At 34.9% G+C, this 23653-nt stretch overlaps 2 protein-coding genes across 3 annotated transcripts; one reads left to right on the top strand and one right to left on the bottom strand.

Moving 5' to 3' along the window:
* Positions 1 to 3689: 3689 nt before the first annotated feature.
* Positions 3690 to 7174, top strand: LOC127864748 (uncharacterized). Its single transcript, XM_052404655.1, has 6 exons — positions 3690 to 4213; positions 4998 to 5168; positions 5451 to 5586; positions 6119 to 6190; positions 6350 to 6403; positions 6981 to 7174. Exons 1-6 carry the CDS (start codon positions 4078 to 4080, stop codon positions 7084 to 7086), a joined length of 675 nt encoding a protein of 224 aa, XP_052260615.1. The 5' UTR covers positions 3690 to 4077; the 3' UTR covers positions 7087 to 7174.
* A 698-nt stretch (positions 7175 to 7872) lies between these two features.
* On the bottom strand, positions 7873 to 11544 carry LOC127874853 (putative nuclease HARBI1). 2 transcript variants are annotated; one of them, XM_052419512.1, is made up of 4 exons: positions 10235 to 10719; positions 8979 to 9205; positions 8708 to 8815; positions 7873 to 8084 (listed from the first exon to the last, which is right to left on the bottom strand). In XM_052419512.1, exons 1-4 carry the CDS (start codon positions 10259 to 10261, stop codon positions 7925 to 7927), a joined length of 522 nt encoding a protein of 173 aa, XP_052275472.1. In that variant the 5' UTR covers positions 10262 to 10719; the 3' UTR covers positions 7873 to 7924. The 2 variants fall into 2 exon arrangements, 1 of the variants encoding a protein (XP_052275472.1); XR_008047133.1 differs by lacking the exons at positions 8979 to 9205; positions 10235 to 10719 and adding an exon at positions 11280 to 11544.
* Positions 11545 to 23653: the final 12109 nt, after the last annotated feature.

Genomic DNA, 23653 nt, shown 5'->3' on the forward strand with positions numbered 1-23653 from the left:
TCAAAGACTCCTGATTAATCATGGACTTGCAGCTACATTTGAGATGGTTCGTCTAATTTTAGGACTCATTGATTCACAATGTGCTGCATTAAGGCAGGCGGAAAGGTTAAGGCGGAGAATTTATATAAACAATGGTCCCAATTTTGCAATCCATCTAGAATTCTGGGACAAATTGAAGCCATACGGTCTGTCAATCCATGGAGCTATGAATGGATTTTCCCGTAGAGTGTTGTGGCTGAAATGTTGTGATTCTAACACAAAGCCGATGTACATATCTAGCTTTTATTTAGATTACATTAGGGAAATTAATGGCATTCCAGTTCGGGTTTACGGTGACGCGGTATAGAAAATTCTATTGTCCGTGATGTGCAAATGGCATTACGATGGACAGACGCAGATCAGTACCAGGGGATCCAAAGCTTCGTCTATGTTTCATCTAACAGAAATGTCTGAATTGAGAGGTTTTGGCGAAGTATTAGAGAAATGTGTGGAAATGTCTGGATGAACCATTTTAAAGATATGAGTGATTTCGGATTACTGGACACATCTGATAGTGTGCACTTAGAATGCATTAGATATTGTTTTCTTCTTGTCATTAGTAAAGACCTGAATGAAGTTTGCAATATTTGGAATACTCATTGTGTTCGTCGAAATAACCGAGTTTCATGTCCTGCAGGAAAACCTGAGCTGTTGTTCTTTCAGCCAGAAGTACATGGCGCAAGAGATTGTAAAGTATCACTGGTTGACCAAAGGGAATTAAATGATGTGGAACGGGAGTATTCTCAACGCCCTCCAGAACTTGGTGTATCACAAGAGTTCCTGACAATTGCAAGAGCAGCTGTCGGAGATTTGAAGCTTCAATACCCACCTAGAAACAAAGAAGAAGGAACAGAGCTTTTTGCTGCAATAATCATGTACATTGAATGCCTCGTTTAACACGGAAATGAAACAAAAATGAACTTAATGATACTTCCTTACAAGCTGGCTAACTTGTGCATTGGTTGACAAAATGTCAATTAATAGAAATAGTTGTGTCTGAAAGCAGAGCAAGTACTAGTTTTAAAAAAGCTGTTGGCTTTGTATGCGCTGTCATTGCCATGTATGATTGTGTGTTTATAAAACAATACATATTTTGTCCGTTTCGCTTTAAAATATCATTTAAATATGTGGCCAAAATGCTAACTTTATTTGTTATGAACACCCTGAAATAAAAATAAATCACAAACCAGGTTACGGTGTATATGGAATCAATACCGTCACGGGGGAAGTACTGTTACACGAAGGGTAGAGTGTCTGGAAATATAATTTTTGGATCACTGCACTGTTTGCGTAACACTTTCAAAGGTCATATGAACGGTGTAATGTTTCTGTTCTGCCCATGTGTGGCAATCGCCCTTATACTGTCAAATAGTTATAAATTTTTTGGGCATACGATATGAACAGTGCAACAAAAGGTGAGCCTTGAGACGGTTCTGAAAAGACTAAAGATAAACGAGAGAAACTGACTCATTACAACTGTCAAATTTGATATCATTGTTTCTTGCCGTCGTGTCAGAGGGCTGTCAGTTGTCATTTACTCGTGTTCCATTGAATGCAGGGGTGGTCATAAGGCACTTCTCGTCTTGCATTGTTCCGCCAATGTGGGGTGAGAATAGCAGTTTTATGCCATACAATAAGAGTGTTTCATATCCAAACTAATTTTCATTATGCAGTAGTCTACATGTGACCTTGACCTTTGAGTAACATACCTCAAACACACCAGTAAACATGGATAAATACATCAATAGTTATGTAAAACTAACTATTTGTTAAGGTACAACTACACAGAGTATGTGAAAGTGCAAAGGTAAGTCATAGGTGGCTGTATTAGTTGAATTTGTTTGATGGTAATCAAGATGATATTTAAACAAGAACCGTTCGACATCCACACACTCGACTTTTCTCAGAACAGTGCTAGATTATTATTATAAAATAAAAATCTAAGTGATCAAATATACGTTGAACATGGAGTATAATTCTGCCAAAATAATTTTTAGATTATCTGTCTTGCAAGTTGGTGTTCTCCTTTTGATAGTTAACAACAGCCCATTGTATAAAACTTGGATATATTATCCGCCGGTTATCTTTGCCCACTGCTTAAATTTGTCCAAATTGGTTAAGACCTTAGTTAACTTTAACAACAACAAAACAATATCCAAAGCATGTGATGGTCTCGTGAATCTTTTTATACAATTGGAATCTAAATTAAATTATCCAAACACCAGAGATATTGAAAAAGATAACCAATGATAACTTTTATCAAAGTTTACACAACTGGCTGCAAGTGTTCAAAGTTAGAGGTGAAAACATTTGATAGTTGTTGAAAAATGGACACCAGTCACACACTTAAACAAGACTGATGTCCTCAACTACAATGGTCTGACAACAATTACTCAACATGCGTCGAAAAGTAGGGCTAAAACACATTAACATGATTCAGTCAAGCAAGGGCAAATAAAATTAATAATGACACTGTTTATTTTAGAAATTATTTATATAAAATAAGACAGACTTTTTGTCATATCACAGCAAAGCAATCAATGTGAAATCAATGTTATCAAAAAGGTAAGAAAATAAGAAGAAAAAAACAACAAAAAAACAAGAACTTCGCGGACGAAATTGTGCTACGGACGCAGGCAGGACATGAAACATTGTACCATAAATAGTGATTTAACCTATAAATCTTAGTGTGACCTTGACCTTGTGGGTAGGGACCTGGCTGTTAAGCATGACACATTGGACAATGATGATGAACCTTTGTGCCGAGTTAAATGAAATTCACTTGAAAGATGACGAAGTTATTCTCCAGACACGAATGAGACATGAAACTGTATCATATATGGGGATTTGACCTATAAGTGTGACCTTGACATGTTAGGTAGGTACCTGGGTGTTTAACGCGACACATCGTCTAATGATGGGGAACATTAGTACCAAGTTAAATGAAATGCGCTTAATAAATGACAAAGTTATGCTCCGGACACGAAACATTGTACCATATAATCATATATGGACATTTTACCTATAAGAGTGACCTTGATCTTGGAGGTAAGGACCTGGGTGTTAAAAGCAACATATAATCTAATGATGGGAAACATTTGTGCCAAGTTAAATGAAATTTGCTTGATAAATGACGAAGTTAGGCTCAGGACACAAAAGCTTGTATCATATTTTCATATATAGACATTTGACCTATAAGTGTGACCTTGACCTTGGAGGTACGGACCTAGGTGTTAAGCGTTACTCATCGTCAAATGATGGGTAACATATGTGTCACGTTAATTAAAATTCGCTTAATAAATGACGAAGTTATGCTTTGGACACAAAAAAATTGTATCATATTGTCATATATAGACATTTGACCTATAAGTGTGACCTTTGTCTTGGAGGTTATGACCTGGGTGTTGAGCGTGACACATCGTTTAATTATGGGGGACATTTGTGCCAAGCTAAATGAAATTCGCTTGATAAATGACGAAGTAATGCCCCGGACACGAAACACTATATCATATTGTCATATATGGACAGTTGACATATAAGTGTGACCTTGAAATTGGAGGTAGGAACCTGGGCCGGTATTCATAAAGCACCTAAGGTTTAAGGAAGAAATTTCCTTAGTTATCAAACTATTTTCCTAAGGTAAGGATTTCCTTAACTTTCGTATTCATAAAGAACCTTAGGTTAATACTTAGGTAAGATTTCAACTTAAAAACTAAGGCAAAATTATCCGATTTCGTCTGTGCGACGATTCGTACTATTTTAGTAACCGCTTCACCGAATCTATAATTAGGTCGCAAAATGGCAGACAATTGTTTAGCGGAATACGTTGTAATCAAATTGAACGGGTTTTACTAGTGTTAATGGTGGGTAATTGATACAAAAAGGATATATATGTGAGGTTTACGGATTCGGTATGTATCGAAACAGTTGCCACATTATTTCTGTATCGATAACATACTTTTCTCGTCGACCTTGTTTTCAACAACAATAAGCATGTACACAATTGGAAAAACCCGGAAGTAAACGCAGACGATAATCATGGCTGAGATGGCAAAGCAGAGATCGCCTAATTTTTCTATGCAAGCAAACTCTCTCCTTTCTCAGCTTATGGGCGAGGAATATAAAGACACGGGCCTTTCGCGTCACAAGTACAATATCCATAGGTTTACCAGCAGTGAGTAATTTATAAATACTATATTTTATATAAATACATTTTTTATAACTAAACTATTTAAACATGTTAATGATTTGTTTTAATCATAATTCTCCTTTGTTCATATATACATATTGGGAAACAAATATTTAGGTATATTCTTAAATATATTTGAAAATGTTTTAGAATTAAATTAAAATGGTAATTATTGTTTCATTGCCTTATTCTGTTAAAAAGAATTTGCTAAATATTAAAAAAAAAAGTTCAACTATAAAATGAATACATGTTCCAACACAAATACGTATTACATCCATGCAAGTTGTATTTTCAAATGTGGATGTCAATTACAAGGTGAAATACTATTTGTTACTTCATTACTGAAAATGTTGTCATGTTAACATAACAAGAGAACCGCATAACAGATGCCAACGTTCGGCTGCAAGTGCAGTTTTGAATAAATGAAAGATTGTCAGAATTTTTTTTTAAGAGGTCACAGTGACATGTGACCTTTGACCTAGTGACCCAAATATGGATGTGGCGTGTAGAAATCATCAAGGTGCAGCTACATATGAAGTTTCAATGTTGTAGATGGAAGCACTTTCATTTTAGAACCAATGTTCAAATGTTTAACAAAATTTTAAGGTTTTAGCACGACGCGGACGACACGATACAGCAAGCTGGTTATGACAATACATTGGATTTTCTCCGAAAACAGCCGAGCTAAAAATACATGAGCACATTTATGTACTCTCAAAAAGTCATGTGGCATTTTACTTGGCTATAGCATTTTATATTGTTTATGCAGAGATTTCCAGGGTAACCAAGAATGAGATGTGGGCTGAAATTGCAGAAATGTTCTCTGCAAATACCACTGGTCCACATCGCACAGCAGACCAGCTTGAAAAAAAATGGGAAAACAATGTCTCCAAGCACAGGGGGATATATAATGATCACCAGCGCCTGCTAAGTTTGACTGGTGAAACTTAATTTTTTTTCCCCAATATGTTTGTAGTAACACCATTAATATTATTTATTCTTTAATAAAAACTTATATTTATACTATACACCCCACATGACATTTTAAAATGCTTTCAAAAATTAAAAATTGCAATAAATTACCTGTATATGATGTCAATGTGAAAATGGAAGTTCAGAATGTAAATGCAAGTCCAAAAAGCTTCTCTCAAAGCAGCAATAATAGATTAGAACTTAATTTTCCTGCCTGTACATAACCTACATTTATATTGACACATTACAGGAAGTGCTCCCTTCCAGTCAAAATATGATATTATAACTGAGTCCGTCATGGCAGTTGTTGGAAAGGAGAGTGCGGCTGTGCAAGGCGTTGCCCCATTCACCCTGGATAGAACCTTTATCCAGTTGACAGACACAAGGTAATTTAATATTCATTGTTATGGAATGTATTACAACCTTTTACACCATTCAGGTACAAACCAATACACAAAACACAAAACTGGCATAAATCTATTCTTTTAAACACACATAAGGTACTTTGACAATCTTTTATAATTTAAAAATATCGCTAACTATGGAGTAAAATGCAATAAAAGGCCAATAGCATGAACACAACCAATATTGCAAAAGTATCTTAACAACAAAATACAAGTATTAAAACACAAACTTACAATAATGCCCCATTCCAAAAGCTTGGCTTTCTATTTCAACTACTAGTAATGATCAATAATTAGAACCGTAAAAGAAATTCAAATTGTGATTGCACAAATATAAAACACCAAAATTACAATTACTCTTTTGTTGTTCCATTTTAAAATATATTTTGTATTTGTTGCATACAATCAATAAGTACAATATATTCATAATTCTATCTAATTTTGTACTTAGCATTGTTTAAAAGAAAATGCAAGCATATAGAATGGTCATTGGCAAACAAAATATATATTACAGTCAAGCAACAACAGTTGAACCACCATCACCTGCACCGCCACAACAATGTGACAACAGAGCTGTGAAAAGAAGGTATACTCTTGGACTGGATATACATGTATTAATGAGAATACAACTTAAATTTATTTAAATTTTCGTTCAGTGTGTTTCAAACACTTATTGAATATCACAAACTCAAAAACTTATTGAATATCACAAACTAATTAAAAAAAAGCCAATTGACTTTTACAGACTCGATACAAATGGGGAACATGCTGTTTCTGCAGTCAAACCAGCTACCACATGGTATAATACTTTCTAAGTTACACAACTTATTACCTGTAAATTGTCTTTATATTTTCAATAGGTTAAAGTATTGTAATATACTGAATATAAGATAGTGTCTAACATTATAAACAGTTTTACAATGTCTCCTCAACTAAATGAGACACAACATACATTATTTTTAAACAAAATCAGACAAAATAAAAGAATTAGACACCCTTTTTTATAAAGAAGTCCCTTTAATATCATGTTGACACATTAAATAGGTCACTGAGGTAAAACCCATATACATTATTTACATTTCGGAGGACTCGTGCGTCATGCACTGAACCCAGCCATCTCGGAACCATGTCTCTTTTATAGAAGTTATTGATTTAAATGAATGTATTTTAAAATATAATAAATTATTCTACACATTGATCTAGATAGCATATGCATGTGCAAAATATGAATGATTGAACATGTAGTGCTATCAATATTTACAATGTTTCATTATAACAAAAAAGAAGCCATTTAAAAATATGAACTTTATTTTTGAGAATGAAATTAAAATTAAATAATTAAAATACCATATTTAAAATACAATGTATCCTTTTAGTTGCAGTCATTGTAGTCTGAACGAACTGAATGTTCTGAAGAAGAGAAAGATGGAACTACAAATTAGACTGTACAAGGCCCAGTTGGCGCGACTTGGCGAAGAATAAAGCAAATAATATAATTATATTATGTGTATTTTATCAAAAATTACATTATTATTTTGTTATGAAGATAAAGTATAGTTATATTTAAGGTTAGTTATTCTTAAAAATAACTGTACTTTATCTTCATAACAAAATTATAATTTAATTTTTGATAAAATACACATAATATAATTCTATTATTTGTTTTATTCCTGTTCATGAACTTCATCAACTTTATGTTTTTTTATGATTTTTGGACTAATTGTAGGCAGTAAGTTTGAAATGTCACAAATGCTAAAATAATTATTTAAATTAAGTATGCAAGTTTGCTTTGTTGAAAGAAGTTAAACCTTTGTTTTCATGTATATTTACCACACTATTCACACTAGAGTATATGTATGAACAGTAACATTTATTATTGCATCAACAATTTATTGTTAATATATATCAATGATGATTAATTATGTATTGGAGAAACACAAACACTTTTATATGGAAATGATAATCATTTCCATTTACAAGTTTTTTGTGTTTTATTGCAAACACATTTTTCTAAACTGTTGCTTTTATGCCTCTAGTATGCCAGTATATTTATATTACACATACTAAACATGCATCTGTAAGTTTATATAAAAGTATGTATTGGAGAAACACAAAAACTTGTATATGAAAATGATTATCATTTCCATATACAAGTTAAGTTTTTGTGTTTCTCCAATACATACCTTTATATAAACTTACAGATGCATGTTTAGTATTTGTAATATATATATATATATATATATATATATATATATATATATATATATATATATATATATATATATATATACTGGCATACTAGAGGTATAAAAGCAACAGTTTAGAAAAATGTGTTTGCAATAACATTCCTGTAGTGAAGACCATCTTCAAGCCCAGCATAATGTTCTGGTTGGTCTGGCAGTTCTTCAATGTTCACTTCATCCATTTGAATGTTCCTAGTTTTGCAGATATTGTGCAATACACCACAACACAAAATGATCCTGAAATTTAATTTAAATTTTTAGTTATTGGAGCCAGTATTTTACACAATTTGTCAGGGTATATATTGTTCTAATTCATTTCATGTTAATGTTGACTATTTTAACAATTTATATATTTGAAACATGAACATATGGTAACACAGTGACACATTTTGTTTCTAAATCAACATGTGGTGATATTTTGGTTTAAAAATACATGCATACAAAGGGATTACTAGGTTATTGTTGAATACAGAGAAGTTTTTCTGAATTATTGTACTGTGTAACTTATAGTACTTGTATTTGTTAAAATCTAATGCAAATAATACTTATGCTACTACTTTTGATAATAATAACTGTAGTTCAGTTCAGAATCTGGTGTGTATGCATAGAGAAAGAGCAAAGTAAATTTGTCAAATTTGATGAAAGTGTTCTATTTAAACAAGCAGCTTCTACTTTTTTGTCCAATGGGTGCTGTAAAACATGTAATTCTTTAAAAATCATGAAATGACATGCTTATAATTAACTATTTGAGATCAATTTACTGTGCATTTTAACTTCATACAATAAAGGGTGTTTAAAGTTGGTGGCACAGTTAGTTGTTAAAAACACCATGGATCTGACCGTTTCCAAACTGAACATACTTGCATGCTTTGAGTGGCTGCATTCTTATCTCCCCATGAAGCACACCCCATCTTCGTTTCAGCTGCCCTATCCCTCTCTCCACCACAGACCTGGTTCGTTTATGAGCACTGAATTATAACAAGAAATAACATAAAGTTTATATTACCAATAAGTACTACTGGGTTAAAAGTTAGTCATGTGCATTGTATGCAATATTTTCGAATATCTTTATCGACCAACAGATATATTTTTATAGCCATGTTATCCAAAAATTTGTAATTTGGTTCATACATGTTGAAGTTAAGTTGATGTTCACCATCAGGCCGTAAAAATGGGGTCAAAAGCCAGCGTTTACAGGGGTAGCCCGAATCCCCCAGCAAGTATTGGTGTCTTTCTTGCTCAACGTTGTCCTCCATGAACTGGTACACTCCACTGTTACGAAGGATTCGGGCATCATGAACCGAACCTGGCCATCTTGGAACAATATCTCTAATATGGTAGCTAGCATCAAAAATGATCTGTCAAAAGAAACAGTAATGTGTATAAATGTACACAAAGTCAATTGTCATTGAAAAATAATTTTCGAATTAAATATGTATATCAGTTATTACTATTGGCAGGGCGTTAATAAATAATGGACAAATTGAAGTTTGAGGAGTTAAACCTTTCAATAAATTATTTTTATATGACCCAAACACCTATAAATTATATTTTTTAGTTGAGAATTTAAACTACACCAGCGATGAATGATTTTTCTAACAAATTAAAATATGTTTGTATTTTTTTAAGCTCAACATTCACAAAAAATACATATCAATATTGAAGTCCAAGTGATATGCAAGTATGTTACTGTAGTTCATGTATGCACGTCTATGTAAATATTTTTTTATAAGCAACTACATACAATGACGCTCTTTTGGTCATTGTCGGCTTGGGTACTTCTCACATGTACCCGGGTACTCTTAAGTAAACTAACATAGTACCCCGGTATTGTAAATATACTAAAATGTACCCGGGAATTTTAACGCTAAATCGGTGGTTGTCGACTATTTTTTTAATTAATTGTGTTGTCATTTATGTCAACTTTCTGTTTAATGGCCTCTATATTATCGGAACTAATACTCAAAAGGCATGTTGATGCAGTTTTTTTAAATAGAATTTTGCTTAAGATGAACAATTGAATATCGTTTAACTGTAATCGATAGCACGTTTTACTACATCTGTTTTGGGCGGAAATACAACTCGGGTACAGTATAATATTGACTGGGTACGTTTAAGTATATTTACTGAACCCGAGGTACATGTACGTATACTTAAGTGAGTACCCGAGGTACATGCAAGTTAATACTTACCCATCCAACAATGACCAATCAAGCTACAATGACAAATAGATGTGATATATATAATAAGTGGCCCTCATGTAATGCAGCCAATGTGTGGACTGACTAAAGTAGAAAACACGCACAATGTAATGTATTATATTATACTATAATATACACTGTTTATATGAAAGCAGTCTTTCTAGGAGCATGGCATATACAGTTTACCTGTGTGTTAATGGAGTGGTACCCCATTCTATTGACATATTGTGGTTCATCAACTGTTGGTGCCTGTATCTGGATATGTGTTCCATCTACAACCCCAATAACGTTGGGAAAGCCAGCAACATTAAAAAAGTCCGTTTTCTGTTGTCTGACATCCCATAAAGTTGTGGGCAGACAAATATATTGCCTCACAATTTCAGGCAGTGTCAGGGCATCGATTACTGCAGTAATCGACCGAGAGACTGTTGGTTGACTTACGGCATGGATGTCACCGTCATTAAGTTGTATGCTTGATGAGGCAATATAGCGCAGTGTTAATAATATTTTTTCAATGCTGTTGAGACTGTGGTTTCTTTGAGTTGTGGGAGATATAATATGCTCAAGCTGCTGGTTTAAAAATAAAATTCCATCTCTGTCAAATCTGTATCTTTCAATTAATTCAGTGTTATTTAATTTATCTAAAACATCTACACGTTCACGGAAGTTTCTTCTTGGCATTCTGCAATAAAATGGTTTACAATTCAGCAGATGTTGTCATGTAAAACTAAACATAGATTAATATAGATAAACAGTACCTGTTTGATGAAACTAATATAATAATAAAGGCTGGCCAGTTGACACTAATCATCAAGGTTGACACAAGTAAGATTCATGCTCCCAGGACCATGGGTCAATATATCGGACAGATGGGATTTCCACTGGATAATGATTTTTATTAATCCAGTTCCAACGCTGCCCAAACACAAAATTAAAAATTATCTCATTCTTCGACGTCAACTTCTAGTTCGATTTTAAATGGTGAACAGTCCGGATGTACGAAAAGCAAACCGAATCTTTTGATGACTTATTTCACAAACAAAAGAATGGTTCACGTTATCATACACCCAGACATCGTTTGAACCAAACAAACACAGACATTTGATCAAATAAGTTGGCGTATATTTTGATCCGCCATATTTGTTATGAAGTTCCGGTATGCGTAAATACCGATTGTGAGTGATATAACAGTAGTCTTAAACACCGAACAACAAAAGTAAAAAATACATACCTTTTTATGAAAATTAAACGCAGAAATTGTTGTAAAATGAAAATATCGTCTGTTTTGTCGCCATATTTAAGGATTTAGTCGAGAAGTTAAGGCAGCTATGTACGAACCTTAACTTTTAAGGGAAAAATAACAGTCCTAAGGATTTTCCTAAGGTTAAGATTTTTATGAATACAAACTTAGGGAATTTCGCAAAGTTAAGGGAAAAAACGCATAAAACTAAGGAAAATATTTGTAACCTTAGGTAATTTTCACCTTAGGTGCTTTATGAATACCGGCCCTGGGTGTTAAGCGCGACAAATAGGCAAATGATGGGGAACATTTGTGTCAAGTTAAATGAAATTTGCTTGATAAATGAAGATGTTATGTTTCGGACACAAAACATTATATCATATAGTCATATATTGACATTTGACCTATTAGTGTGATCTTGACCTTGAAGAATGGGACATGGTTGTTATGTGCCACTCATCATCAAATAATGGGGAACATTTGAGCCAAGTTAATTACAATTTACTTGATAAATGACAAAGTTATGCTTCGGACACCAAAAACTGTATCATATTGTCATAAATAGATATTTGACCTATAAGAGTGACCTTGACCTTGGAGGTTGGGACCCTGGTTGGTAAAGCGCGACATATCGTCTTATGATGGGGATCACTTTTGCAAAGTTAAAAGAAATTTGCTTGATAAATGAGGAAGTAATGCTCTGGACGCGAAACACTATCATATTGTCATATATAGACATTTGGCCTATAAGTTTGACATTGATCTTGGGGGTAGCAATCTTAATTTACGGCGAGACACATCGTCTAATAGTAGGAAGCCTTTGTTGCAGGATGAGTGAAATTTGATTAGTGATAAATGGCAAAGTTATGATCCGGACCAAAACGGGACGGACACACAGAGGGACGGACGATCGCGATTCCAATATCCCCCTCCGACCTATCAGGGGGGGGGATAACAACTTAAACTGAAGGATATAAAATGCGAAAAAAACTTGAAAATTTGTGTAATACAGAACTACAATTTAAACTCTTCATAGACAGGCCTTTTAAACTGAGTAAGCTTTATTTAATAATAATCTCAAAGATGACAATGTATAACATTTATGTTCATTGGTATTTGCTATTTTTTTTATTAAAATGTTACTAAAAGTATACATTAACATTTTATTAAATGTTACTAAAAGTATACACTTTTTATCAGAAAACTTTGATTTAACTTTGTTCTCAAGAATAAAATTCTAAAAAAATTACCGTTTTACATAAAGGGACACAGTTTCCTTTTCATTAGCAGGGATATTTCAACCAGCTATCAAGCAATGTCTGGGGTGAATTGAAAATGTATTTTATAGTTAATTTTACAATATTCATTATTTTTAGCCTTATCAAAACTGACTTCCATTGTCATAAATTTGTTCATCTGACACTGTTGCTAAAATATACACTTTCATTGTGTAAGAAATGAAATCTGGAAAAATTTCAACAAACTATGTTATATATAAAAATATCCAAATATTTACCAATGTAATGTCAATCTGACATTTAGAAATTTGAAATCCATATCCAAATTTGAACAAATTAATATCCACACTTAAGATACCCTGGTTTAATAAGTGCTCTATAAGAATTGTAAAAACATAGCAATTATAAAACACAATCCAACAGTACACAAGTATACATGAACATATATGCTGGCATCTCAAGTTTAAAACCCTCAAGTAAAATAAACAAGGCCAATTTGGCGCTAAATAAGTCTATGTAAAACTATTTACCAACAGGACAGCAAGGAAATCAAAAGAAGAAATACTTTGTGCTCAAGTGTGTAAAACCTAATTTCCAAAATAATGAAAAAACATCATACTATCATGAGTGTCACCCTCCTTGGGTATTCCTTTATACGTTTCATTAAATATTGATTAAAACTACATAGTACATAGTATGAGCTTGGTTACGGTTGTATAAAAAACCCATCTGGGTTTTCATTGGTTAATCAATCGTACCCAACTACTCCCTCGCCATAAATCAGTCCAAGAAATATAGTTTCATTAAGTAAAACAGTTTTTTTGACATGTTGAACTGACACCTGCAAATGGGGCATATCGAACCCCTTTCTTCGCAGCTGCAATCGTAGCACAGTATGTGCTCACAGTCTAAAAAGGTATCGCAATATCTATCTCGGCAAATCTGGCATGTTGGAATTCTAGGATAGGTAATACTCTGAAAAGAAAAAAACAAAAACACTCACAAAAGACCATACCAACACTTTTAACACTTCATGTTAAATAATAAAGGTCTTACGAGGTTTTATAAAGTGCCTCAGACACAGCAAAAAGTAAAAAAAGCTCTGGGACAGCTGTAACAAAAAATATAAGTTTACCACTGAAAACATTGATTTTTATGAATACGTGCCTTCCCAAATTATATTTATAAAAACATTTTTAATAACGATTAATATCACTCTATTATACAATTAATAGATCTACTTTGTATAAGTTAATTAAAACATACTAACAGACCACGCGTAGAACACCACGTTAGGTATTCACGTTAAAGGCTCTGAAGTGCATCTATTTTTAGATCTGGAAATTTTCGCGAAAAGCAGGTTTCATGAAAAGTTATCTGTTTTCGAGAAAAATGATTTATTTTCGAGAAAACTTTAATTTATCTTTATGTGGTGGCAGTTTAGAGCATTAACAGGGAAAAATTCGTGTTAACATAATTTATTTTCTTTTCGTGAACATTTATCTGTTATCGAGAAAAACATTTTTTTTTCGCGAAATCCGCCATTATTTTCACGTTATTACATCTGGTAAGTAGTGGCACAAATATGCTTCCATACGAGACAAATGAAGAACAATGATTATTATTTGTGATACATTAACCCATTTATGCGTAGTGGACTCTCCCATCCTTCCAAATTGGATCAATTTATTTCCAAAATTAGGGATGTCTAGTATATTTATTTCTATATTTAGAATAGGTCTTACAAAAAATCATTTAAGCAAACAGCGCAGACCCTGATGAGACGCCGCATCATGCGGCGTTTCATCTGGGTCAACGCTGTTTGCCAAGGCATTTTTTCTAGACGTTAGGCATAAATGGGTTAATGTTCGTTGATTTTGTGGGTTTACCGATCCACGAATTTAACACAAAAACTTCGGAAAATGACCGACTTAATTTCAACATTTCTTCCTAAATTGAAAATCCACAAATTGACCTGCGTACGAAAATGTATTTTTAAGCAACAAAATGTCATGGCCACAAATATAAAGAGAATATTATGTGAGTTTTGGATAAAGATCAAGTTTATCACGCGAGGCTTTGAACCATGTTAGCGCGAGGCGTGCCGAGCGCTACCATGGTTCGAGCCGAGCATGATAAACTTGATATTTATTCAAAACTCACAATATATTCTATTTATTCTATTATTTCATCCCCTTTTCCATTAATAATTATAAAACATCGCATTTTATGACGATTTTATCTTTCCGTAATTGACAAAAACGTATTCTCCATTTTTTGGAAAATCCCAAATCTGATCTAAAAATAGCGATAGTATAAAGCTTAAGTTTATAAGATCGTTGTTATAGTATCGATTTTCATCTGGTTATAGAATAAAAATGATTTCGAAGTACCTTCTCAAGTAAGGGAGCAGTAAACGTTCTTTGAACAGTTAACTGCGTGATTGAGAACCCACGAAGTCCACGAAAATTAGAGTAGACCGTATAATATGGACTTCGCAGTACTTCAAAGATTAACGTGTCCAAGGAAAAGACATTTTTAAAACAAAAAATCACGAAATTAATTCCGACAAATAAAATGGTTTGTATGGTACCTTATCAAGTAAGGGAACCGTGAACGTTTCGGTTATGATATTCGCCGGCGATCTGTCATCAACGCACTGAACGTTAACGAGGAGAGGTGACGTCGCCGCGTCCAACTTCACGCCGGCTTTCACCGAGATGGCAAATGTCGGCGCCGTGCCAGGAACCACGTTGAAGAAGCTGTCCTGTGGCGCCTGTGGCGTAAGGAGGCGATACCTGTACCTTTACACCTATTTATTGCTGCTCGAATGCATCGAGAATCTAAAGGTTATTCAAACTCTATCGAGTCCGATTCCTGGTTAGATCCAGTACTTGGTGTCTTTGGGAGGATATAATGAGAACTCCCACATTGGGGATCGCACATATGAACGCCCTGTCGCTAGGCGGACACCATATCTATAACACCACGGCATTCTCACATAGAGGATAATTGGATGTTTATTGGTTTCGGTTGGTAATCGATTTTAATGCACAATAAATAAGAAAGCTTCTTATTTGCACACATTACTGCGCCAATTGTGAAAATACCGGTATTTATTTTTATGCAGTCATGAGTTGAACAAAAGAACACTATATCAACAAGTTTACTTTAAAGTTAATGCTTTTTCAAAGTTTTCTTACTGTCAAGTTCTTTTCCCATTTGCTTTTTTGTACTGGTACTTATATGTTTAGTCTCAATAGCAAAAGCTTTTTGTTGAAGTTTACATGTAAAAAAACACTTAAAAAACAAACAGCCCGTGGGCTTTTTTTCATTGTTTGTGTACTTGATGGGTGTATAAAAAGTAATAGTAATTATACAATTTACATACAAAATCTAAAGTTGATATTTCCAGAATTTTACGATTATACTCAATATAACGATTTTTATATAGTAATCCCAGAAATTACTTACCTAAATTGAGCAAGTTATGAAACTCTGGTCGTTGGCGTCCGTGACGCTGAACGTGCGAAGTGACGCCCCGTCAGCAATCCGTCGGCACGCGCCGGCGACAGCGTATCGGGAAGTCCGGTAAAAACCGGTTTCTAAAGCAATATGTAGGTTTATTGTGATCTTATAAATCTGGAAACTTCATTACCTGTTTGAAGCAATAGCGAAAACAGAAGAGTAACACATGACGTTCTAAAAATATGCAGGACCGCGACGTCAAACCATAGAATCATTTCTTTACAGGTTTTTAATAGAGAACGAATTTCATCTTCCAAGCTTCTGTGACATTTACATTTGACGTTTTTGCCTTAAAAATTAAGGGCGTCATATGTAACCAGCATACCCATTTTGATGATCGTAAGTCCAAGCGTTCTCTTGATATCGAAGGGAAAAGAAATTGATTAGGGACCGACCGACCGACTTTGAATCATCAGGCGATTTATTGCATAAATTTATCTTACGGACGATTCCGGAAATAGTCCATGTATCACGATTGTTGAGATCTATCTAACCGAGGAATCCGGACAAAATCGATGTATCACTATTGCGACCGACCGACGTACTTTTCGAACAGTGGAATACCAATTACAACGGAATGAGTGCTAGAATGTATATTGAGAAAAATTATGACAGTGCAAAACACATGTTTTTTTGTCAATAGTTTAAACGCTAAACGTTCACATCGACTTCAGTAAACAGTATTTACTAAATAATAAACGAAAAACGATTAACTTATTCGAAAATATGTTTTAACAAATGATTAAATCGTTTTTCAGTTATTCATTTTTATTATGCTTACGTCATCGGCTATATTGATGGTCCTTGATGACGTCACAGTGTTGATAGCATCAGTGCACGTGACGGTGATCGTTTAACTCGTAGCCGAGTCTTAATCGAGCAGGGCAATCGTCTTGACGTCGAACCCTTTAAAAAAAGCACCTAATTAACCATGATGGCTTAGCAAAAGGTGTCACCGATATTTAAACCATTTTAGCATCTCTTTGACACTCGCATTAACAAAAATTCATCCACCTTCTCCTCATCATCATCAACATCCACCTCCTCCTCATCCTCCTCCTCCTCCTCCTACTCATCATCATCATCATCATCACTATAACATCATCATCATAAGCAGCAGCTGCAGCAGTATACTGATAATTATATTCCTACTCCTCATCAACAAAACCACTATAACAATCATCATGACCATATTAATGGATTCACCACTATCACAATCATCATCATCATTAAAATAACGTCACTAAACTTACGTATTACAGTCACCAAACTAACGTAACGACGTCTGCACATTAACGTAATGACGTCACCAAACTTACGTTGAGCTCCGGTAGCGGTATCCACCTTGGTGATGCCAAACTTTGCACTCTCCGGCGCGTTGATGAAACAGGAAATAGCGTCATCCTGGTCGGTAACGGTGAACTGATGTACGGAAGTGCCCACTGGCGATAGGTCACCCAGCGGACCGGAAGTACCGGCAAAATTGGTTAGAACGGGGGCCTTTAATGAATATTTACTCTTTTTTTTCAATTTGAAAGTAAAGCATATGCCATATCTTAATAATTATTTTTTATATAGAGAGGTAAAAAACAACTTGTGTAATGTATCCCATGATGTAGGTTATAATATCTAAGTCTACGCCCTTACAAACGGAATATATAGCTTATATCTATGTCCATAGTGTTTTCGCTCAGTTATATCCATTATTATTTTATTTTTGGAATCACTGTCACAACTTTAGAAAATCGTCAAATATATAAAAAGTTAGTTTTTTCAATGTTGTCCAAGCAATATCAGGCCATATTTTCTTAAAACAAACGCTTTTCTTCATTATACCGTTTGCTTCACATCGGGAACTAAAATACACAACTTCTATGTCTGGAATCGAACGTCTCCTGTACCGCAATCCTCACGCCCCCCCCCCCCCGCCCCGCCCTCCCCTTTCGCCCGCCACGCTTTGGCGATCCACAAATGTGAATTATTTCATATATCTGTCATTGCATTGACCAAATGCAACCGTCCATAGCTTAGGGATGTATTGGACGCTGCTTTCCGGACACATCAACGGACCGACAGACCGAGCTACTCCGAAACACTGCGTTCATGCGGTATCCGATTGCGGTACTTTAATTCCATTTTAATTTCCCGCAAACATATCTATACATACGAAACACGAACACTAAAATGGTACCATGTTAGTGTTAATGTGTCGGATGAATACATATCGTTGCGGGAAACTAAAATGGAATTAAATATGCAAAACAATAATAAAAACGAGCATTTTGTGTCTACAAACATCTATTTTACCAGACCACATCTGGCGTTGAATTTTCGGCAATTGCCATTAGGAACACTGATTTTTAATTGTTCAACTTTATTTTACGAAATATTGTACGAAATTTTCGTTGATTTTGAGTATTTATGGGGCTTTAAAAGTAAAATGCCGTACAAGCGGACTGCAGAGGCTAATCTCAGACGACACTGTACGCACTTGCATTAAGCCCCGTTTTCCCAGAGCGCCGCTTAAATGTACACGTACCGCGTCCGAAATGTCCACCTTGTAACTGCTGGTGATTTGGTCCGTCCCGTCACTACACGTGATCGTCATGGATTCTACAGCGGTGGCGTCATGATTCAGCGTACTCGCTGACCCCGCCTTCAGCCAAAGTTCGTAGGCTGCAGATAAAATAAATTGCAAACTTTAACTAGTTGACAATAATACTGCAAGAACTAAAAATATAAATTATTGAATAAAATCAGAGTAATGTAATTAAAACGAAAATTATATGAAAATTATATATATATATATATATATATATATATATATATATATATATATATATATATATATATATATATATATATATATATATATATATATATATATATATATATATATATATATATATATATAATAAGAAATAACACATATTTAACAAAAAAATGAAGAAAATATAAATAATTCATTTAACATATTCAAATAAGTGCAAAAGTACATTTTTTAAAAATAAGTTCAAAAAATGAAAACAGTGAAAACATAGTCAGCCGAAATGTTTAAAGAAAATAAAAATAAAACTCACTATATGTATCAGTATGAACTATCCAAAGAGTTTGTTTATTGTTGGTCAGATGACTTGTATCAGGGTCTGTAGTTGTGAATTTCCCGAGCAACGTCTGTGTGACAGTTGCGTCAGAGATGCTCGCAGAACTTCCGGGCATGCTGGAGACAAAAGTCGGCGGTTAAAGTGAAATACAAATGCAGTGGTAAACATAAACGTAATACATTATTGCGTGATAGAACGCTCCATTCATGATATAACAAAAGTCGGCGGCTAAAGTGAAATAGGTAACAGTTCACTTGTAAATAAACCCTTTGTTTGCGGTGTGGGGGGTGGGGGTTGGGGGTAACATAAAATTGCCTAACGTATTAATACAGGCTGGCTGTGTGAACGTGTGATTGACGGTGTTGACGCTGTCTGTACAATCCACGTTGATGACGTGAGGTCCATCGGCGGCCGCTAACGTCGCCCCCGCTTAAACGCGGATATTGAACGCTGAAAACAAGCATAATTCGTCGGTCGGTTAAAAAAATAACTCGCCGAAATAAGTAATTATGAGCATTTGTTTGTTTACTGACTACTGGAGGAAAGGAGATTCTTACTGTAGCGGAGGGAGAAAAAAACTCGTGAAATGGTATACTTTAGACTTTTGCTTGGTGAAATATGACCAGCCCTCTATCAAAAACGGGGCTTTTATGGAATTAAAAAAAAATATTTAAGCTGAAAGTATCGTGGCTAATTAATCTATGCGAACTGCACAGGCTAATCAGAGAAGACAATTTACGCACATGCATTAAGCTCCGTTTTCCCAGAGCACGGCTCTTGAAGAGTTTAAGACAATTGGATCCTATCTAGATCTTACGAGAAAATTACTCCAGAAAACCAGCTTTTAACTTGCAATCGTAACACGAGACTATGCGGTATTGACTTATAATTCATTTCAAATGTGTTTTACATATAAAGTAAAATTCATTTCTGTTTAGCCACTTTTGCAACATTGAAATTCGACGACAGACAACCTGGGCTAGTGGCGAGTACCACTTCAAAACGGGCGTTTTGCGGCGCTCTCACGGAGCAGTTTACGGCGTCATCGCTGTCTGTCACGCTGAACGTGTGGAGGATTGTGGCGACCGTCTGCAAACCGTCGTTGATAGCCGTTCCGATCGCCGGAAGTACTAATATCACGGGAGGCTAAAGTCGCCAAGGGAAAAAAATGTGTAAAACCCGGCAAACCCCGTTGACTCTGCAACCTGTTACTGCATGTGCGTAAAGTGCAGTCTGCACAGGCTTATCAGGGACGACACTTTTCCACATAATGAAGATTTTCGCGAAGAAGAGACTTCCGTTCAAAGAAATGAAATCCACAAAAACGGAAAGAGTCGTCCCTGAGTAGTATATGCGGATTGCACTGGCGAATATCCTTATGAGATGACACTTTACGCAGATGCACTGAACCCATACAATCATCCAACATTGCTTTTTAAAACAGTTCCATACAAACCTCGTCGACAATATTGACGTTGAACGTTCCCGTGATGGCGGTGTTTCCATCCGTACACGTGATCGTCAACGGCAACGGAACCGCCTGGTAATTGAAGTCTATAGACGCTTGTGTAACGGCGGCACTGACCCACACTTGGAACTCTAGAATAAGACATGTTTAAAGGTAAAAAAATATATATTGGTTGTTTAAAATTTATTTAAAATGGTGTGGTCTTTAAGGATCTTGTTCACGATGTCACACTTTTACAACTAAGCGTAACCTAGACTTTTTGAGTTAGGGAGGCGGATGTACACTCGACACGCTTCACTTGGTGACCGACGAACTTACACTCAGTCGGAGTAAGATCAAATGCATGCGCTTACTCGCATACACCATTGAGACTTCTGTATCGAGCTTTTATCAAGCGTGCTCCACAAAATGACTTATTATTGAGAAGACTTAATCCGTTATTAAAAGACGCCATACCCGGCTTTTGAAGATCTGCCGGTGACGTCACGGGTCTGATCTCATACACTGACGTCAGCGATGACGTAATACTGCATGTCGTGTCGGGATCGGTAACGGTGAAGACACCGAGTGACGTCGCGGTGACGGTCGAGTCGGAAATAGACGGAGATGTGCCGGGAATTCCCGTAACGAACGTCGGAGGCTATAAAAAATATAAAATACCATGATTTTTTTGTTACAGTAAAGACCTGTATTTTATTAGTAAAATCCGTGCAATATGTGATTATATAGATGGATGTTAAGCGTTCTACATAAAAACACAGTAAATGAAATATGAGGAGTATTTTAAAATGAATTGCTCAACTTTAAAAAATGAATTGCTAAAGTCAATGGTTAATATAAAACATGTATAGCTTTCGTTTTCAAAATCTGAACTGTTAACTGAATGACATATAAATAAATAGATGATCAATAGTAGAAGTAGTATTTGTAGTTGTTGTTGTCGGTGTTGTCGTTGTTGTTATTGTTTTTGTTCTTGTATACAATTGATCAATTATAGTGTTCGATGTCTTTGACGTTCAAGTTCTTGACCAGTTGTGGAAGTCAATTTGACAAATGAAAAGCGACCGGCAATTTTCACTATACATTTTTGTGTCAGAAAGAAACTCTATGTTAAATTCCAAAAGATTGAATGTGTATACACGAAATACCGTGTCACCTAACAGAACAGGTGAAAAGATGTTTGTGTACAATAGTACCGCTGTGAACAAAATCAGCTTGAATGTGTAACATCGTTTGCTTAAAAAACAAGGATATGTTCAAAACCCATCAACACTCAAAATCAACGAATATTTCTTACAATATTTCGAAAAATAAAGTTAACACAAAAAAATTAATGTTACATATAGCAATATCCTAAATTGCCAAATATATGGTAGTTCTCATGATTACGACGCTGCCCGGAGCCAGTATCGAGTTCGCTGGTAAATTTTCGGATATCGTGGCGTGAAATTAACATGGAATCTTTTGTCGCAAAAAAAGTAATAACGAGCATTTTGTATCTCATTAAATCTATGTTACCATACCATATATAGCGTTGAAAATTTCGCTATTGCTATAAGGAACACTGATTTCGTATGGGTTAACTTTATTTTACGAAATATTTTGCGAAATATTTGTTGAGTTTGAGTATTTATGTTACTATAAAAAAAGGATATGTTAATTTTCAATTTTTGAGAAAAAAATGTTCTTGAAAATACAGATGATGAAAATCACGTATGTAGTAATTTTTTGTCTAAAATATCAGGCTTTTAAAAAACAATATCACAATATTACGAATATGAAGATGTCACAGATTCGGATGGACAATATTTTTGTGAGCACTTTAATATTGCGAGACAAATGAAGTACAATGATTATTATTTGTGATACATTAACCCATTTATGCGTAGTGGACTCTCCCATCCTTCCAAATTGGATCAATTTATTTCCAAAATTAGGGTTGTCTAGTATATTTATTTCTATAATTAGAATAGGTCTTACAAAAAATCATTTAAGCAAACAGCGCAGACCCTGATGAGACGCCGCATCATGCGGCGTTTCATCTGGGTCAACGCTGTTTGCCAAGGCATTTTTTTCTAGACGTCAGGCATAAATGGGTTAATGTTCGTTGATTTTGTGGGTTTACCGATCCACGAATTTAACACAAAAACTTCGGAAAATGACCGACTTAATTTCAACATTTCTTCCTAAATTAAAAATCCACAAATTGACCTGCGTACGAAAATGTATTTTTAGGCAACAAAATATCATGGCCACAAATATAAAGAGAATATTATGTGAGTTTTGGATAAAGATCAAGTTTATCACGCGAGGCTTTGAACCATGTTAGCGCGAGGCGTGCCGAGCGCTACTATGGTTCGAGCCGAGCATGATAAACTTGATATTTATTCAAAACTCACATAGTATTCTATTGATTCTATTATTTCATCCCCTTTTCCATTAATAATTATAAAACATCGCATTTTATGACGATTTTATCTTTCCGTAATTGACAAAAACGTATTCTCCATTTTTTGGAAAATCCCAAATCTGATCTAAAAATAGCGATAGTATAAAGCTTAAGTTTATAAGATCGTTGTTATAGTATCGATTTTCATCTGGTTATAGGAAAAAATGATTTCGAAGTACCTTCTCAAGTAAGGGAGCAGTAAACGTTCTTTGAACAGTTAACTGCGTGATTGAGAACCGACGAAGTCCACGAAAATTAGAGTAGACCGTATAATATGGACTTCGCAGTACTTCACAGATTAACGTGTCCAAGGAAAAGACATTTTTAAAACAAAAAATCACGAAATTAATTCCGACAAATAAAATGGTTTGTATGGTACCTTATCAAGTAAGGGAACCGTAAACGTTTCGGTTATGATATTCGCCGGCGATCTGTCATCAACGCACTGAACGTTAACGAGGAGAGGTGACTTCGCCGCGTCCAACTTCACGCCGGCTTTCACCCAGATGGCAAATGTCGGCGCCGTGCCAGGAACCACGTTGAAGAAGCTGTCCTGTGGCGCCTGTGGCGTAAGGAGG

Source organism: Dreissena polymorpha, chromosome 1 (genome assembly GCF_020536995.1).
Source record: "Dreissena polymorpha isolate Duluth1 chromosome 1, UMN_Dpol_1.0, whole genome shotgun sequence".
NCBI classification, from domain to species: Eukaryota; Metazoa; Mollusca; class Bivalvia; order Myida; family Dreissenidae; genus Dreissena; species Dreissena polymorpha.

Coding starts and splice junctions, on each gene's coding strand:
- LOC127874853 (XM_052419512.1), bottom strand. CDS start 10,261: ATGGGGTACCACTCCATTAACACACAG. Junction 9,206..10,234: donor ACCACTCCATTAACACACAG/GTAAACTGTATA, acceptor TTCTTTTGACAG/ATCATTTTTGATGCTAGCTA. Junction 8,816..8,978: donor CATCAACTTAACTTCAACAT/GTATGAACCAAA, acceptor GTTATAATTCAG/TGCTCATAAACGAACCAGGT.
- LOC127864748 (XM_052404655.1), top strand. CDS start 4,078: ATGGCTGAGATGGCAAAGCAGAGATCGCCTAATTTTTCTATGCAAGCA. Junction 4,214..4,997: donor TATCCATAGGTTTACCAGCA/GTGAGTAATTTA, acceptor TTGTTTATGCAG/AGATTTCCAGGGTAACCAAG. Junction 5,169..5,450: donor GCGCCTGCTAAGTTTGACTG/GTGAAACTTAAT, acceptor GACACATTACAG/GAAGTGCTCCCTTCCAGTCA.